At 42.0% G+C, this 19,718-nt stretch overlaps 1 protein-coding gene across 1 annotated transcript; it reads right to left on the bottom strand.

Annotated features, from left to right (window-relative positions):
* Positions 1-96: 96 nt before the first annotated feature.
* On the bottom strand, positions 97-19,586 carry LOC141912473 (low-density lipoprotein receptor-related protein 6-like). Its single transcript, XM_074803690.1, has 15 exons — positions 19,255-19,586; positions 17,943-18,164; positions 17,321-17,492; positions 16,436-16,842; positions 16,109-16,240; positions 15,237-15,437; positions 11,762-11,957; positions 11,042-11,292; positions 10,347-10,487; positions 9,740-10,035; positions 8,938-9,355; positions 6,928-7,272; positions 5,615-5,814; positions 4,523-4,722; positions 97-3,729 (listed from the first exon to the last, which is right to left on the bottom strand). Exons 1-15 carry the CDS (start codon positions 19,307-19,309, stop codon positions 1,956-1,958), a joined length of 5,010 nt encoding a protein of 1,669 aa, XP_074659791.1. The 5' UTR covers positions 19,310-19,586; the 3' UTR covers positions 97-1,955.
* Between the last annotated feature and the right edge of the window lie 132 nt (positions 19,587-19,718).

Below are 19,718 nucleotides of genomic sequence, written 5' to 3'. Positions count from 1 at the left end.
AAATCTTCTACACGATTAACGTAAAATATTAATATCGATAATATCAATACAATCCATAATAATAATAATAATAATAATAATCTATTATACACACAGAGTCTCGTATAAAACTACAGAATTATCTACAGCACAAAAATATATCAGCACCTTTTAACATTGTCGTATAATTATTAATACATTAATAACATCAATTCATGAAAACTTTCTAAAATCAATGCTATTCTATTATCCACATTTCATACACCATATATTCATCTAAAGATATTCATGTAAAAATCCGTCAATTTTTCATTTAAAATTTCAATTGGTGGTAAAAATTCAAAGCACGTCTTTCCTATTCGGGTTTTAAACATAATCGTTGATGTCCATTTTATTGTACTGGGAAATAAATCGAGTTGTGACCATTCAATTTAAACATCACTGCGTTAATAGTACTAAAGTATTGTCTAATAGTAACAAGTTGACGTCATCAATCTGCAGCCAGAACCATCTCAACTGTTTCCGCACTTGATCACACATCTTTGATCTTTGATTGTGTTCATTTTTACTCGAAAAATGAACTACAAACACCAGACATTAGATATTTCAACAGCACACTTTCAAAAATTGATCACCTACATTTCACGCGTGTTAGAACTTCAGCCGAGACATTTCTAATTGAAAATGAACTACTTAAACGGACATTACATATTTTATCAGCACACTTTCAAAAACTGATTGTCCACATATTCTGAAATTCATCCGAGACATTTCTATTCGAAAATGAACCACAAACATTATACATAAGACGCTATATATAATCGGACCATGATCATCTGCACTTCACACTACAGTGTTATCTGTCCGAAGGGGCACAGCAGCAGGTTCCAGCTGCAGAGTGATTTACCTGCACGAATCTGGCAAGTATAACTAATACATAACATAACAATACATTCATTACAAGAACTGGTTGTTTATAGAATCTGTAAATATATACAATTTAAGGCGTAAATCAAAAACGCCGCCCGGTGTTTCGTAAAACAAATATAACAATCAAATCTTCTACTCAAACCCGATTCGAAACCAGTTCCGAGTTTTATTTTATTTTTCTCCTAAGCCATCTCTCGATTAACAATCTATTTGGACACGGGACGCAAATTATCATACATCATTAATTCTCTTAAACATGAACCTATATTGCTTCATAACATACTAACAGTACTGGCTACGAAGTGAAACAGTTTCATCCATCTGAGAAACTACTTTTAATCGAACTGGACGAGTTTAATAAGACACTGACCTAATATCATACGTAGTACAAAATTGCTACCTTTTCTATCAATTCAACTGTCATTGAAACTCCCTGCTTCGATGGGTTTTAGAACACCACAGTCGGGCGAGGGGGTTCTAATAATAACTAGATAAAAACTTATTTTGATTTCAAAGTCAAATCAGATGCTGGACCGAGTTGCAACCTTGTGACATTGGTTCGGTAGCTCTTAAATTTGGTTTTAAATTTGTGAACAAAACTCGAGACTGTGACTGGCCTTGAGTGACTGAGCCCGGCGACAGCAGTTTAGACTGAATTTGAAAATTTGAAATGTTAGATTAGCTGACAATAAATAGACTTGAACTGGCCTTGAATTAAAGCCTAGACTGCACAACTGACTCCCATCAGCAATTACACAAGCTCACTATAAAAATATCTATGACACAGCAAGCAATATTCAGGAAAGCCGCGGCACTTTTGCGTTACAAACTCAGTTTACGCGAAGCAACGATGAAAGAAAAAGATTTTATTCGTACGAATAAAAAAAGAACACTTCAAAATAATAATAAATGCGGATAGAACGAAAAAATACCAGTCGCTTGAACTCACTACTTATTGCGTCATCATCATCATGCCACTGGCATCAACAATCTCAAAAAGACCCGAGTTCGAGCTCGGGCGCGTAAATAATGTGGAGCGCTACCTATTAACAGTCGGACAAGCCTACTGGCGACGGGGGTGGAGGGTACGGATTAAAAAAGCTGCGTTCAGTGGAAGGCGAGGGCGGACAGCTCATCTCGTCGGAGAGATAGTGACTACGCGGAGTCGGAGGTGGAGGGTACGGATCCGAGTCGGAGTAATCGACCACTAATCGATAATGGCGTTGTTTCGAGTGTCTGTGATGATGCGACGACGGCGGCAGCGCGCGATGGTACGGCTCCGAGTCGTCGCACGCGTCCGTGCTGCACGGCGTAGTGGGCGGCGGCGCGATCGCTCGTTTATAATGCCGGCCGAGCGGCGGCGGCGGGTACGCCGACGAACGAATCGTCGACGCGACGCAGTTCGACGAACAGTATAAATCGCCGTTGCACTGCGACCGATCGGTGACCGGACTCGGCGGCGGGTTCAGCGTCTCTTTCGGGTAGTGCGTGGCGCTCGAGCTGCTCGACGACGCGCCCGTCACGTGGTTACGATCGTACGACCCGGTGCTCACCGATAAACGAGTCGTTTGCGATTTGCCGCGCGACGTCATCGATACCGTCAGCGTATGCGGCGGCGGCGCCGCCGATTTGGCGCCCGATTGCGTCGTCTGCGAGAGCGGATTTAACGGCTTCGTCATGATTATATCCTGCGTTTCTTCGTACGAACTTCCTTTGCGACGATAGTTGAACAAAAATATCGCGACGACCAACAATACGACGACTATGACGACGACGATGGCGACGGTGTACGGCGCCGAGCCCGTGCGACTCGTGTGGTACGTGTTGGCGCCGGCCTCGATCGCCGAACACATCATCTCGTCCGAGCCGTCCAGACAGTTTTGAAATCCGTCGCAATGCGCCAGCTTCGGGATGCACTGAAAGTTCTTGCAGCGAAACTGGTCGCTTTTACAGCAGCTGTTCTCGTCCGAGCGATCTTTACAATCGTAACGACCGTCGCAGTATCGATGTATCGAGATACACTGATAGTTCAGACATTGATACTGATTCGGCGCGCAGCAGTTGTCCTCGTCGGAACCGTCGACGCAGTCTTTGATACCGTCGCAGTGTTGCTGCCGGTCGATGCATTGACCGGTTTTACAGCTGAACTGCTGAGCCGAGCACTTCGGGCAGTTACTCTCGTCGGACATGTCCTCGCACTCCGGTAAACCGTCGCAACGCCAAACGGACGGGATACAATCGATCGAACCGCTCAAACAACGGAAATTATCGGGCGCGCAGGTCGGCGGCTCCGTGCACGTGCGGCCGTCCGTCGACAGAACTAAATTGACGGGACACGCGCACTCGACGACCGGCCCGGTTTTCGTCGGCGTCGCCAGGCAGATGTGCGAACAGCGTCCGTTCTCGTATGTGCACGGGTGTTCTTTCATGAACGCGTCGGCGCCGCCGTTCACCGCGTGAACGTCGCTCAGATGCGACAGACGACTCTGAACGATCAGACGATCGCGAGACGTTCGTTTGTTCGCGCGTTCGATCAGGTGTTTATCGCGGTCGATCCAGTAAAGGTACTCGCCGTAGACGGTTAAACTGGTCGGATTCGAGACCTGCGCGACGAAGTCCCCGCGATTTTCGCCGTCGAGTCCCGAGAATTCGATGCGTCGTGATTGTTTATCAGCCCAGTACAATCGGCCGGTCTCCGTATCGACGGCCAGCGCGGATGGCTCGCCGAGGTCTCCTTTGATTATGGTCAGGTGATTCGAGCCGTCGAGATTCGCGCGTTCGATCGTCGGAGGAATCATCAGATTCGTCCAATAAATCCACCTTCAATAGAAACAAGCAGAAAACGTTCATTGGATGTTTAACCAATTATCACCTCTACTTTACTGTACTCGGGCCCTCTCAACATTGTGCGAAAAATTAATCCAATTGCAAATAAAATCAACTCATTCAATATTTAGAAACCCTATTCGGGCATTTAAGAATTCAAACAAATGAGTCCCGAGGCCAGTTTTATAGACAGGTACTGCATTAGGCCTACTAATTACATTTCTGAATCAATGAGCAAAACCCGCTGTTGATGGTTTAACTATTTATTCTGACAGTTCCTAAGTTTTGACCAAACTTCATCAGAGAAATGAAAGAATAAAAAGAAACCCATTCGTCTTCGTTTCGCTGATGACTTAAGTTTTGCTTATCAATGATGAAATACTGAGATCAATGTAACAGTCATGTCTGAATGTCTAAGGCCTAGCCTACATCGACACTACGATTGGAGACAACTAGTTGCCGGGCAGTTTTCGGCGTATGAGAACAACTGGCTGGATACAATCAGTTGTTCGAACGTGTCAATGTGAGCTAGCTTACGACTGGTTAGCGTCCATCTATCTCCAGTTCCAGCCAGTTGCCCATGTTCTATAGCTTTAATTATTAGTATGGTCAAAACAGGTTTTGAATCCAAGGTTTTGACTTCAACGCTGATTGAAAGCCAAACTAATTAAAATAACCTTAGTGAGTCAAAACTGGTCTATAAAACTGATCTGGCCCCATGCAGTATAAGTGTCAAATCAATACATGCAAAACTTGAAAATGATATTTTTAGTATATTCAGACTTACCCTTTCTGCGTGTGTAACACGATGGAACGAGGTTTCTGATGCGTTCCGGCCATGATCACCCCGACGCCGGTCATATCGAACCGCGTCACGTTTATAGCGTCGTTTTGACTGCACGACCAGAATATATGTTTAGAATACGGATCGACCGCGATATCGTACGGCTGATGCATGTCAGACGGATTCGGAACTACCGTAGACGCCTGGAAATATCACAAGAAAATTTCATACAGTGTTAACATACAGTGTTACAGTGTTAAAAAATAAACGTCTCTACAAATTTAACCTGAAAATTTGTTCTTTATGTTTCTGATAGTATTTCTTTTTTCAGACCTTTCATCTTTAAGCGGGCCACGCACTAGCGTCAAAGCTGCGCAACAAGTACGCTGCTCGTCAAAATTACCTAGTGTGCGTGGGCAATTTTCAGGCATTTTTGCAGCTTGCAGCTTTGACGCCGATATCTAAACATGTTTGATATATTTCACACAGCGCAGCAAGTACGCCTGAGTGTGCGCCTAATTCTGAGTCTGTGCCGCAGGATTTAGCCGGATTTAGTTTCAACGCGCATGCATCGAGATCATACTTATAATAGATTGACCACTTGACCTACAATAGTGACGGATGCAGCACTTGAAGCTGCGTCATTATTGCTACTGTGCGCGAAAAATTTTTTGGCGTCAAAGTCGCCGATAAATTGCCACGGGGCAGTTGTTGCGGCAGCTTTGTTGCTAGTGTGCGGACCATTTTAACTATAGTAGTTTGCACCAAAATTGAGAGAGCAATTTGACTTCAAAAATAGTAGTTTACCCGGTAATTAGGGGTACCCGTGCACACCAGATGGCGTAACAATACGCTCAGATATACGCAATGAAAATTGGTTCATTTTCAATGAACTCTGAACTTGACTTGGTTCCCACATGGGAATGTTGGCAAACAATTCTAAACTACTCGCATAGGCCTATAATAATCGTAGTCGGGTCTGTTAATACCTTCATGCTTATCATACTGAACTCTAAGAGGCAGTTTAACAGACTATCGCAACTCGACCACAGAATTTATAAATAAATTGGCCCGTGAAGCGTTTGAATCTCTCACCTCGGAGCCGTCGTCTTTAGCTCGTTTGATTGTTTTCGTACGGCCGTCGACCCAGTAAACGAACCGCTCCGACGGATCGAAGTCGATAGCTTTGATATTTCGTAGACTCTGAATCGGCAGGACGATATCCGGCGAATCGTTGTCCTGTAACATTCTGTTAATCATATTCTTCTGGCTGAACAATAGAAACGATCCGGGAGCTGGAAATACAATATAATACAGCGACGTTAAATTCCAACATCGTAAGCTCAACAGTGCTGGATACTTGTCGTAAAGAACAACAACTGAGTTCTTACAAATCAGATCAGGAATCTGTAATTCCCCGGATCCCGGTTCCACAGTTGTGGATTAAGATTTGGTTCGGAGTTAACTAATCAAAGATGAACTAATTTTGACTCAAAGTTAACTGTAACTCAGAACTGATGAACTGGGTCCTGATATTTCCCTGACCTCGACCAAGATTTCCCTGTTAAATCATAGATATCTTAGCCACCCCAGCAAGAACAACAGATAAACACCAAAAATCCCAATTCACTATTCTTTGACCAAATATTCCCTGATTAGATTATAATAGAGCTGTTTCTCTAGTTAATCAAAGAATCAGTGATCCTCATATTCTAAATGAACCTCACAAATGTTAACAAGAGGTTCCTAAATGTAAATAAACAAACCACATGCTTAACCCTATCTCTAGCTTCTGATAGGTCTGACCTAGTCACCCGGTACCCAGATCGACCACATGTTTAACCCTAACCCTAGCTTCTGATAGGTCAGAGCTGGTCACATGGTATAACATGCCCTAACCAGAACATCTGCTGTTATAACTGACACAGTGGAACCTCATTATTATGAACTTCAGGAGACCCGAAAATCTGTTCGTTATGACTGATACATTGGAACCACGTTACCACGAACTTCAGGAGACCTAAAAATCTGTTCGTTATAACTGATACAGCGAAACCTTGTAACAATGAACTTCAGGAGACCAGAAAACCTCATTGTTATAAGTGATACAATGAAACCTAGTTACAACGAACTTCAGCAGATCAGAAAATCTGTTCGTTATAACTGATACAGCAGAACCTCTTTACAACGAACTTCAGGAGATCAGAAAATCTTTTCTTTATAACTGATACAGTGGAACCTTGTAACAACAAACTTCAGGGAACTAGAAAATCTGTTTGTTATAAACAATCGTTTGATATATCCAGTGTAAAATCTTTAAAATTGTGCAATTGCGGATGAAATTCTAAGTTTGTTTGCAAATTGTTCGAACAAAGTTCCACCGAGTAAGGAATACAATGATAACTTACCGATGCAGGTGCGATTATCAGGATGTAGTTTATAATGCGTAGGACAGGTGCAGTGGTGCGTGTAAGTAGAGTTATAATCGACGGAATGCGCGACGCACAAATGAGAACATCCTCCGTTATTAATGACGCACGTGTTCCAGCCATATTGACGAGACGCGTGAAACACTAGTATATCCATCACGTATTCCACGCCGGTTTGTATCGTCGTCCGGTTCAAACCGGTCGTTTTGTTCGCTCGTTCGATCGTTTTCGACTCCCAATCCGTCCAGAATATGTAATCGTCGTATTGCGTGAGACCGCGCGGTGATAACAGTTCGCCGGGTATCACGCGTTTACGATCGCCACCTGAAATATCGATTCTTAATTAGACGAGAAGATACACGATATCCGTGTATGATGATGACGAGAGAAATCCCACAATAACGAAGCCAAAATTGAAAAATTCTATATCTGATTGTATTGGAGGAGCGACGTTTCGGCTAACAACTGTAAGCCATCATCAGTATATCTCTTAATGTAGTTCCAAAATGTACGAGTCCCACAATTACCAATTGATTTCATATCCTCCTTCAACAGGGATTCGAACTCGTGGGACTCTGCCACATTCCTCCCTCATCAGGGATTTGAACCCGACGGCATCGTGAGACTCAGCCATGTCCCTCCCTCACAAAGATTCAAAGGTGGATGCCAGAGTTGCCACTTATGTGAAGCTAAAAATCCGGAAAATAAGTCGGGGGTCTGGGAAAATTTTTGAAATAAGAACGCCAGGAGATGCGTTCTGGCACAATACGCGTTATAGGCCTCACTTTCATTACCGACTATAGATCATTTTTTCAAATAGCGATTGGTTCCGTCAAATACACCTCATATATAAACCAGAGCCAAAAACAAACGAAACGTCAGTCGATTTCGATCGTTGCGTCATCTTGGTTTAATCGTGTACTGCAGGGTTGTTGCCACTACATGGCAGCACAATACGGCTTTTTCGAACCCTCTACGGAGCCGTCACGTTTTGATGTTAAGGGTCGAATCCCGAATTGATTTTATTATTTTTTATGTTTTCTTTTGTGGTTTTTGACTTCTCCCGAAAATCCGGAAATGAAATTGGATTTTTTTTAAATCCGGAATTCCGGAGAAGTGGGATGCATCACCCTTTCCCTAATCAGGGATGAAAACAGTGGCGTTTGAAAAACGCGGAAAATTTGAAATTAAGTACTAGAGGCGAAGCCCCTAATGGGGGGTCTAAAATTTTGAAATTTCAAGGAGTTTTTGGCACATCTGAGGCCCATTTTCTAATGACAAAATAAGACTGCTGCTACGCGTTCGTTGTTCATGTCTTGAGTAGGCCTACATGAAAAGCATGGCTCCGACGATATCCAAATCACTGTTCATAATACTTAAATGAACTTGTTAATAAATATGAGTCGCAAGAGGAGCCCCTATCTATAACTTTCCAATCTATCACTCAAGCCAAGGGTATTGCGCCTGAATTAAAACAATGACTACTTTTATTGAGCACGTAGGCTATGTTGGATGAATTGAAGTGCGCGACCGCTGATTCTAAATATAGATTTCCAGCGCAGCGCTATTGCATGTATATATATTATTGACCTACACAGTGGTTCTAGATAACAGTGGTGTTTCGCAATGATGTTGTAAAAAATGATTTCAGAGATCGTAGCACCGGCTTTATGAGACGCTTTATAACGGTCTGTTCTTTGTACGCTAAGATCTAACATCAACTTTTCCCTAAGACCCTAACCCCCCCTCCCCTATCATTTTCTCAACGAATCCACATCGATCTCAAGAATGATCTCATAGATTTTCATCCGTGCCTAATAGAATCCTCACTCCCTTTACCCTGATAGAATTCTCCCTCATAGGAATTCAAGCCCGGTATACCGAGACGCTACTATTGTTGTTAGCTCAGAAAATTTGTACCGATGGCCTTTTTTTAATTCATTCATATTGAATTATCTCCGACCGATCGACAGTAAACGGTGAACCTACCGTTCATATCTGAAGATTCGATGACTTTAGCGTCGAGGTCGGCCCAGTAAATCCTTCGCTCCGAGTAATCGATCGTCAAACCGATCGCTTTACCGCCGATGATCTCGATGAGTACGACGCGATGCGACCCGTCCAGCGCGGCGCGTTCGATCTTCGATTTATCGTCGCACCAATCCGTCCAGTACATGTGACCCTGCGGCGGATCCAACGCGAGCGAGCGCGGATCCTCGAGATCGCGCCAGATGATCACGCGACGCGACGAACCGTCAAGTCGCGCGACTTCGATGCGTTTGGTGCTCATGTCGGCCCAGTAGAGGTTGTGCGCGACCCAGTCAACGGCCATTCCCTCCGGAAACTCCAAACCGAACTGTATCACCGTCTCCAAGGCGCTGCCATTTATAAATGCTCGACTGATACTCTACAAAATACACGACAAAATAAACTTGGAAATGATATGGCAGATCTTTTTCACATGCAGCACCAATTTTATGGAATAATCTACCCCTTAAACTTCGGAACTGTAATGACATTGATGATGTTAAATTACATCTTAAAATTATTTTCGTTTTAAAGAAAACTTTTACTAGTAGTTTAAATGTGTTTTAAAGCGAAATTTTTATCGTAAACCGCACTGAAACGTAGTGTAGTGCAGTCTATAAGTGCCTATTGTTATCATTATTTCGAAATTTTGGAATAATTCGGAGAAATAAGGAGAAATAAGTTATACTTTTTTTTACTGTAAACATTAGGGGTTATAGTCGATGATCGCATTCGTTGCGACGTTTTAAAATTCAAAACGAACCTTCAACTGTAAATCCGTCCAGTAAATTCGATTATCGTCGATATCGAAATCGAGCGCCATCGCGTCTTTAACGCGAGCGAGCGGAATGACGACGTCGTTGTGATTCGTTTCTAACGAGATTCGACGAATGTCCGACCGTTGAGAGAACAACAAAAACGCCTCCGGCACGATGCACGTCTTCTGATTGGCTAACAACTCGAGACCCATCGGACACGCGCAGACCGGGCCGCTCGGATCGGCGCGGTTCAAACACAGGTGACTGCAGCCTCCGTTTTCAGACGCGCATTTGTTCGTTCCTGTAATTTAGAATACAAACGGATTAGAATGTGTTTCAATACATCCCGACTCCGCAGTAGTCGGTCTGACAATATTCACTGTGAGCACAGATCAAATGCGCTTCTACCAGGGATTTCCAGTGGTAAGGCCAGGATAAAAAGCTTGTCGACAGTAAAAATTAGTTATTGTAAATGTCTGAACTTTAGTCATATTTTACCTTAAACTCTCAACAGTAATAAACAAATTATGCAAAATTTTACTCAAATCTATGAGTGCGAGAATTAACGCACCTAAATTCAATAACTAACTATTCAGACGTAATCCTACTCACCTACAGCCTTATTGACGGTGACTGCTTTCAGACCCATCAGATCGGGCAGCTGGTCGATAATCACCTCGCGACCTACGCCGGTTAGTTTATTCACGCGCTCAATAGAGCGGCGCTGCCAGTCGGTCCAGTAGATATAATTACCTGAAATACAACGGCGGTGAATCATTAATCATTTCGTTTGAAAGAGCCATTCTCAAAATATACTGCGTTTAACTTTCTCGTTTAAACATAACTGATTCAAACCTGATGTCATCGATACCCGCCACTGTAAAAAACCCTGCCACATTAGACCGAGTGTGCAGCTTAGCTGATGTCATTATCAGCCAATCAGATATTCCGTTTTTTCTAGCCCGGTTTTCCCATTCATTGTTTTTCCATGAAATGTACCTCAGCGATTATACAACGAGCAATCTGTTTGATGGCGTGAGTTTTCGTGCGGCCAACCTGCGCATGTAGCTGCGCACCCGGTCTAGTGTGGCAGGGGTTCGTGCCGTGGCTGAGTGTAGCGATACCATCAGGTTGGAATGCCAGCCGAAGGAGGATGCTCGGTCTGAAGAATGTTCGCATTGTTGATACAAACTGTGACCGAGTGACAATTTTCAAACTCTGTTTCACCCTTAACACGCAATTGAACAGATAGATGCCTCTAGTCAAGCAAAACATTTTAAAGGTCTGTAAATTTCTGTCCGACATACCGAGTAAACTAAAGCCAAATATATGAGGTAGCTGCTTATTGACGAGTACGTTTCTACCGGTGCCGTCCATGTTCGACATTTCGATTTTGTCCTCTTTCGCGTCGCCCCAGTAAATACGTCGCAAGTCGAAATCGATAGCGAGACCGTTCGGCCAGCCGAGTGACGTGTTCACCAACATCTGTCGATTCGAGCCGTCGAGATTCGCGCGTTCGATTTTCGGCGCATCGCCCCAATCGGTCCAATACATCAATCTACAAAATGATACCAACAAAAAATGTTCAAAACGGATTCAAATTACTTTCTAAGCTTCTCAACGCTTCATGTATTAGATTTTTTACTTTTAGACAGTGCTGTACTGGGTATTTTCTAATCTCTTAACCCAGTGAGTACACAACACCCGGCCACTCAAAGTAAAATAGAATTTTCTCTTTCCGAATTGATAGGGAAAAAGCCCTGAAAACAATTGTATCCAGTTTCACAATTCTCAGGCAGAATTTGACTCCGGGTCGAAACATTGGGAATAAAACGTTTTCAACTGTGAGGTCAAACTTAGCTGACAACCTAAGAACCGGGTCATTGACCGAAAAAACATTCACCGGACTGGTCCTAAATTTTAGATTAGTTAGAGGATGAAATAGGGGGTTTAAACTGGTCCTAAGCCTCGGGCGTGTAACTAATCGTGCGGTTACCGGAACTGACGGGTTTCACTAAAATACGTACCCTGCAACCGGATCTAACGTGATCGCGCGCGGCTCTTTCAAATCGTCGGAAATCAGGACTTTACGCGACGTTCCGTTCAAACGAGCGACTTCGATACGATCGGTGCCCGTGTCTGTCCAGTAGAGATTACGAGCGATCCAATCGACGGCGATTCCGTCGGGATGTTCGACTTCCGTGCTTACGATCACCTCTTGATCTGTAAAATGCAACGTTATTACATTATCCGTAAGCGGTTATATCCGATCGAACTGTGCTAACCTCGTTTCACGCGTCAGACAAATATAATTTACTGATTTGAACCGAACAGACAGAGATCATCGGCGTAGATAGAAGTGGGGTATTTATGCGAGATGGAATAATCTTTGTTTTTTTTTTCTATATCTACAGCATACAAGAGATCAGTTTGTATCTGTTGATGAATGATTAAATCAAACTTGAAAATTCTAAATTTTCATTCATTACATTAATTAGCTATCAATAAAATGAAGGGGATAGTCACGATAGGTAAAACACAATATCCGTGTTGACGCGATGAGGAGAGAATCCCACAATGATAATAAAAAGTCCGAAAATGAAACTTCGAGATAGTAGTTTATTCAACGTTTCGACTATATCCTAATAGTCATCTTCAGGAATAATGATTCCTTATTCCATTATTCCTGAAGATGACTATTAGGATATAGTCGAAACGTTGAATAAACTACTATCTCGAAGTTTCATTTTCGGACTTTTTATTATCATTGTGGGATTCTCTCCTCATCGAAGGGGATAGTCTAAGGGGACCTCTGATCCTTTCTCCCCTTCACACTTTTCCTTTTTTCATCGGAGGGGGGGGGGGCAAAATACTCCCAGGACACAATTTGAAATTTGCCAGATATAACCATGGTTTCTTATTATCACTATGATGCTTATCTCCCAGGCAGAGGCATTGCCCTTAGGTGTAACTACGTTACCCAGTCTATGATTATGACACAGAGTCCCGTTAGCACAGAAACAGGGTCCCGTTAGCACAGAAAACGACCATCAGAAACATTATTCTCTTATTCATTTGTCTGGTATCACAATTAAGTTCACGAATAAATAGTCCAGTAAAACGAGTACACTACAGATTATAGGCCTATCGAAGAAAACTTCCGATATACGGAAGATAACTAGGTCAGTACGGGTTTAATTTTAGGGCGGTACACTTGTGTTATCATTATTACAATAACGTACAGATAACGATTTTATGTATTTACGGCGCGCTACTAAATTTTAATGTCTTCAAATTGTTTTTTTGTTCGGCGTGTGTACTGACTTTATCTACGCTCGGTTGAAAGTAAAATAAAGTGAATTCTTGAGATCGGCTGAACCCGTTTGAAAGGCTAAACGGTGCCGACCTTCGCCCGAGAAGCCTTTGATGTAGGCGCACATCAAAAAGACGTATAAATTATAAAATGTTGGGGGGTTTAATGTAGTTAGTGGAATTCGTGGTGAAGATGTTGCTAGTGTGTACTACTGTACATACACAACTCTTTTACCAGCGCTATACAGGAAACCGGTGAAGATCTGAATTTTCCATCCTCTCCAATATCTCTTACTGAACAGATAAAAAATCATTTTACCCGTATTCAAAATACAGGTTTATTCCTGAATGCAGAGGCCGATAATTTTGTCGGAATTATTAACAATATAAGTTCTTTTAACATTTTTTTTCTCTCTGAGGTTGAACAAATTAATATTTCAAGAATTCTTTGGCATTATCCGTACAGTTAATCGAAAGGGACAATCGGCTTATTATTGAGCAGAGAAACTACAACTATACAAATCAATTCCTAGGTGAAAGGGACCAGTTAACATCTCAAAGATTGGATACAGTAGACTCTGCTCGAGTTGGATAACCGTTCTCAACTCGGATGTTTTTTGAAACATTTTTTGTGAAACTATATATGAAATAAAATATCCAACTTGGATATCACTCGAGTTGGACACACTTCTACGGTGCCAAAATATTCGAATTGAGCGAAGACTATTCCAACATTTACGGCGCCTCTCCTGGATGATAGAGTTTAGAGCAGGAGACACTTTCTTCATTGAGCAGAAGCCAAAAAATTTAAACTCTACCACTATTCAAACTTACAAACAAATTCGTCAGTGAAAGGGACCAGTTTACGTCTCATAGATTGATGGGATGATAGGAAATAACAGCAATGAACAAATTTCTCAGAGAGATTTTACAATTTCTCGAAGAATTCTTGGTTCGCAAAGAGGACACGAAACCCCATAAATCTGAAGGATCTTGAATACAATCGGTAAATGAATCACAATACTCGTATATAAAAGATGACCGTAAAAGGTATAGGTACTACTTTCTTTCACCTGATGCTTTCATTCGTTTCGTTCCGCGAAATACTCAAACGCGCACGGAAGGTAGAAACCCCTCATCGCCTCCACCCCCCCCCCCCCGAAAAACTTCGAATTCCTTTATTTCCAACCGGATGGACATTTACGGATGAAGAATTCAAAGAAAACGATTCAACTGTCAATAACTTTAACACGCTGACCCTAATTGAACGCGCGCAATAAAATCAGGCAGGTAGGCGGTCTGTATAGCGTATTAACCCCTATAACGACCAGCGAGTAAACAATGTCATCTTTATAAGATTTATTACTCTTTAGATAATAATTCAAAGCTCGACCAGAAACTATTTTGTTTACGAAATTTGAAAACGAACGAATGAAAACAATTCGATCGAGCGCATAATAGTAGAAACCAGGGTGGTTTCGCGTTCTGGACAGACCCTGGTTGAGACGCTATGCAAAACGCCCAGGGTTCGATCAGGTCCTGTACACTATTGCGCAGCAAATAGGTATGAAATTATTAGAATTATTTCAACCCGGACGATTAACAGAGATCCCGACTTGTATTAATAATCGAGCCAGAATAATATTCCAATCGGAACGATCATTTAAAAATCTTAACCAAACTCGAAAAGATGGTTTCAGAGAGACAGGCGCTACTCGTGTTAAGGGTTAACGACAGAGTAGACTACTAAAGCGCAAGTCGGATTCAAATCAATCCCTAACTATGCGCAGAAACTAGTCAAACACCCCAGGAATGTTTTTTTTTATCTGAGGATTTCAAACCATTTGATTCATCCCAGAAATCACTATTGCCGCAGATGCCTGAAATATGTTTTCCAGGGGAGACGGCCACGTAATTATTTTCAACTAACAGGGTTCGACTTGACCAGTTCACGCAGATAGCTAGAAAATATCGGTGTACACAAAATCAGCGCGCGGTTCTTTCAAATCCTGTTTTACCTTAGTCCCTGTTCTCCCATTTATAGTTCTATAATTTTCCTCAGCGATTACTCAATAAGCAATCTGATCGGCGCCGAAAGTTTCGGTTCTTTCAAATCATCGGTATACGAAGATACAGTAACCGCCGAGTTCGATCGCGACTCGTTACCGGTATATTAAAATGAGAACTGACCTGAGCCGTCTAGTTTGGCGCGACGGATCAGCTGCACCTCGTCGTCGGTCCAGTAAACCATCCGATCGATCGCGTCGTAGTCGATGGCGATCGCGTGTTTAATATCGTTCAACTGTAGCACGACGTCGGTGAAATCCGACGTATCCAGTGATATCCGTCTGAGATCCGTGCGACGAGCTAATAATAATAACTGTTCAGCGCCTAGAACAAACAAAACACAATACATTACTAATCAATTAATGAATTAAACTTTCAGTTCGACTAATCTTTTAGACTTCCGGCAGACTCTTCTTGCCTCGTGTATCGCGAGACCGATCAGTAGTCCGAGGCAGTCCGGGGTTCAATTTCATGAAATAGTTGAAGCTTAAATCAGTTAAGTTTTAATTGTTGTCCTCATTGAAAACGTGAAGTTGCCAACAGCGATTGAACCGAAAACTTTTTCGTGAAACTGGGCCCTGGGGTCGATTGCTCAAAAGTTGGTTATAGCGAACCGTTGGAGTTGGATAGTTGACATAGAGACAATTAAAGGTTCGTTGTTACTATGGTATTTATCTGATGGTTATCTAACCAAATTTTCAGCAACTGGCCCAAGAGGGTTGATGGATCGGCTGCATTTAAAAATGTAGTAGAAATGGCTAATTTCTTTTATCTAGTAGAAAATGAGACATTATGAGACAACTGGCTTCATGGCAAGCAGTACTATACTGTAAACATGATACATCAAAGTTCGGTAAAATTTACAAATTTCTTATTTTCTTATGCAAACTGCCTTTTTACATACAATTAGCCTAGACCTTATATAAGAAATTCCATTCATTTGGCTAAAAATTATCTGTGGAAAAAGAGTTTCTTTTCTTTTAAATATTACTTACCATCAGCGCATTTTTTCTTGTCTTTCAGTAATCTTACACCAGTAGGACAGGCACACGAGTAATAAGGGGGTACAGGAGCCATCAGACATAGATGAGAACATCCTCCATTATTACTGCCACAAGGATTCGTTCCTACATAAAACATCAAACAATAAATTTCATGTACACATCATTTCATGGTAGAGAGGTCGGTAGGTTTCTTTTGGTCAGAAACGACCGAGTCGGTCATCCGGAATTGCTTTTCCTAAAAGGGAATACGTTCGATGAAAATTTTCAATTTTTAAAAAGGACCTAAGATCGTCGAAATAAAATCGGAAGTGAACTCACGTTGTATTTGTCTATCGGCCGAGTAAACATGTATATCCATCGGCGAGTAGATATTAGTGTGAATATCCTTCCGATCTTCGCCGGTCGCTTTATTACACGAGTGTATCGAACGCGTCTGCCAATCCGTCCAATACAACGTATCGGCGTGTAACGACAACGCGTACGGGTGCGGCAGCGCCACTTTTCCCTCGACGATCGCCTTGCGGCCGGTGCCGTCGAATTTCACGCTATGAATGTAGAACAGTTTCGCGTCGGCCCAGTAAATGCGCGATTCCGCGTAATCGAGGGTTAATCCATTCGGCCAGTGGATGTTCTCGTTGACGATGACGGCTCGGTGAGTATTGTCTCCGTCCATCGCGGCGCGTTCGATCTTCGGCACCTCGCCCCAGTCCGTCCAATATATATACCTGATGTGATGAGACAAAAATTTAGTTAATTCTCTATCATGGTCCCTACAGATCAGTCAAACTTGCATCAATTTCATATCCCCAGTAAAGTGGACTCCTGACCTCCTAAATCGATACTTTCTTGGTAAACTGTTAATTCAGTGGTTTTGTAAGCAAATTCAAATCCTTAACTACCTAAACTTGGATTCTAATTTGGTAACTGCCTAATTACGCTGTAAAAGTCCTGGTCCACAATGTACCAATCTAGGGGTAGTCTGCCGTACAGCAACTAGACATTAATTCTAATCGCCTATTTTTCAAAATTGAAGGATTACTAAAGTAATTTTGGGCATTTTGTTCAAATTGAAAGTGCACCTTTCAAGCACCTTTAAAAACATTTTTACGAAATAAAGGACTCGTAGGGACCCCGGACATGCAACCGATAAGGCAGATAAACAAACTTCGTGGCAGTTTAAAATCTGAAGATGTAAAGACTTACCCGTGTCGTGGATCGAGAGCGATCGCCCTCGGCTGATCGAGATTCTGCCAATAAAGCACTTTACGATACGAGCCGTCGAAATTACTCACTTCAATTCGATTGGTCTCCGAATCGGTCCAGTATAGTTTATTACCGATCCAGTCACAGGCGAGACCGTCCGGTGACACTAAACCTGAAATATACATCAAACCATCAACGCTCGTTTCCAATTTGTGGCCAAAATAAGTTTTGAACTGCCTGAGCTCATTTTAATGCTTTGGGGAAATTTTTCAAAATAAAGATTAGACTGAACTGGTACAATTTACACTAGAAGTTCTGCCTAAGGCCATTTTTTAAGTAGGATTACAGATTTGATGGACTTCAACTAGCTGGGTAGGCAGAAAAAAATTCAAGCTGTTACTAAGAAAGTCATCCAAGAAGTGAATTTAAAAAAATTCAATATTATTCACCTTTTTACTGAAATAAATAGGGCGGAGGTAAGATAAAAAATAATTTCATGCTTTCGTTCGAACTGATTAGAACATGGTCGAAGCCTTTTGACACCTTTTCAACAATAGGCCTAATAAAATAAGAATTTACAGGCCTACAGTTTTCCTTTTAACTAACAGCTTACGCTACTAACCTGTAGTGATCACATCTTGACTGACAGTTGATCCATTCAAATAAATGCGTTTGATCACTTCAGTGCTAACGTCTGTCAGAAACACCGAGTGCTGTTTATAACAGAAGTCGACTGCCGCAGCATCCTCCAGTTCATCCATGACGATCGTTGAATTATTGCGAGGATTCGTCGCGTCGACCAAACGTACATCTTTACGATTGGCGAACAGCAACAGTGGCGACCCTAAAAAACAAAGATGGCACTCCGTGTCTAAGTGAAAATCATCGTTAAAATGGAAATCGTTATAATCTACAATAAAATTCAGACTTTATGAATTTTTTTCGATATTAAATGAGGGACGTGGTTATTTTGCTGGATTTGGTTAGCGACTTATAAAAGATATTTTGCCAGATCCATATATCATATAACGATAAAATCATTTTATTGGGTTTAGGGTTAGGGTTTCAATAGGGTTAGTGTCAAGAGGGTCCAGAGGGTTCCGTTTCACAATTAGGGATAGGGTAAGGGTAAGGTGAGGCTATATGTAGTTAAAACATTTGATTGGTTTTCAGCAAGCTTGGTGGTCTAGTGGTATGACGCTACGCTAGTAATTTACTGGCCCGGGTTCGAGTCTCGCTCTATCCGTTCTATTTTCTCAAACTCTGTTCTCCACACTTCCTTCGAATTTTCTAAGTTGCGTCCTCTGCGCATGCTCGGAGTAAATCAGCCAATAAGAGACGATATCCGGCAAAATATCCTTCGTAACCGGATCTGCCAAAATAACCACTTCCATAAATGAATGACCCTGTTTATTCCAAGTATGGCAGAACCGGCCAGCGGAGCCAATCTGATAGATACCCTTACCCTTACTCAAGATCATTATCAAAAAAGTATAGCGGTCAAACCCACCCAGACCCCGATAGAGCGAGTGCTGCTAGTAGGCCTAATTGCTTATAACTTATAAACCATTGGTTTGACCAATTTTGATTCTGTAAAATTTTTCCCACCGTCATCTTTCATTTTTAGGCAATTCGAACACATTATCATATCAGGTCACTTAAAAAAAATGTTCAAGCTGAAACCTAAAAAAAACCCCTGGACTGGCTCTTTTTTAAGACCACAGTTCCTGGCCGAGATGCATAGTATCCCAACTAAACTCTGAGTAGGATTCGAGTTCCTTAGCAGTAGCATGAACGCACCATAATCGACTGATTATGTATAAATTTAAATGAATGTTTTTGCTGAATAAGATAAAGAACGAAACCCAAAAAAACTTCTCACGACTGACTTCACGAATCGACTTTTTCGCGTTTCCTGCTTTTCCAGTTCTTACCTAAAACTGCGTGTAAAATCGCTAACAAGCAAACTATCCGACCGCAATAGCGCATCCTTCTTATTCCAACAGTTGCCGATCAAATTTTCACACATTTAAACGACGCATACGACTTCGAAAAGCCTTTAAATCCATGAAATTTCCGCCGAGAAAAGTTGTTCATCTTTATTTTTCTTCACACGGAAGCCGCCATTTTGTACGTATCAGTACGCGCTATGACTGCTGACAGTAGTTCGGTCAAATAAAGTCCCCCAATTCGATGGCAGATTATTAGCAAAAATCCAACTCCACACTATCATTTCTGATATATCCGAGATTTAAAATGCGTGAGAAAGCTTAAAAGTTTATCTGAAAAAAATTAAAAGATCGACGTAAAAGAATCGGCTCTCCGTGCACCAGGTGTCCGAATGCTTTAGTAGTGTAGGCTTAACGAAGTACTGATTCGCGTTCTAGAACGTTTGGAC

Source organism: Tubulanus polymorphus, chromosome 11, assembly GCF_964204645.1.
Source record: "Tubulanus polymorphus chromosome 11, tnTubPoly1.2, whole genome shotgun sequence".
Taxonomy (NCBI): Eukaryota; Metazoa; Nemertea; class Palaeonemertea; order Tubulaniformes; family Tubulanidae; genus Tubulanus; species Tubulanus polymorphus.
This window is presented reverse-complemented; position numbering and strand designations above follow the sequence as displayed.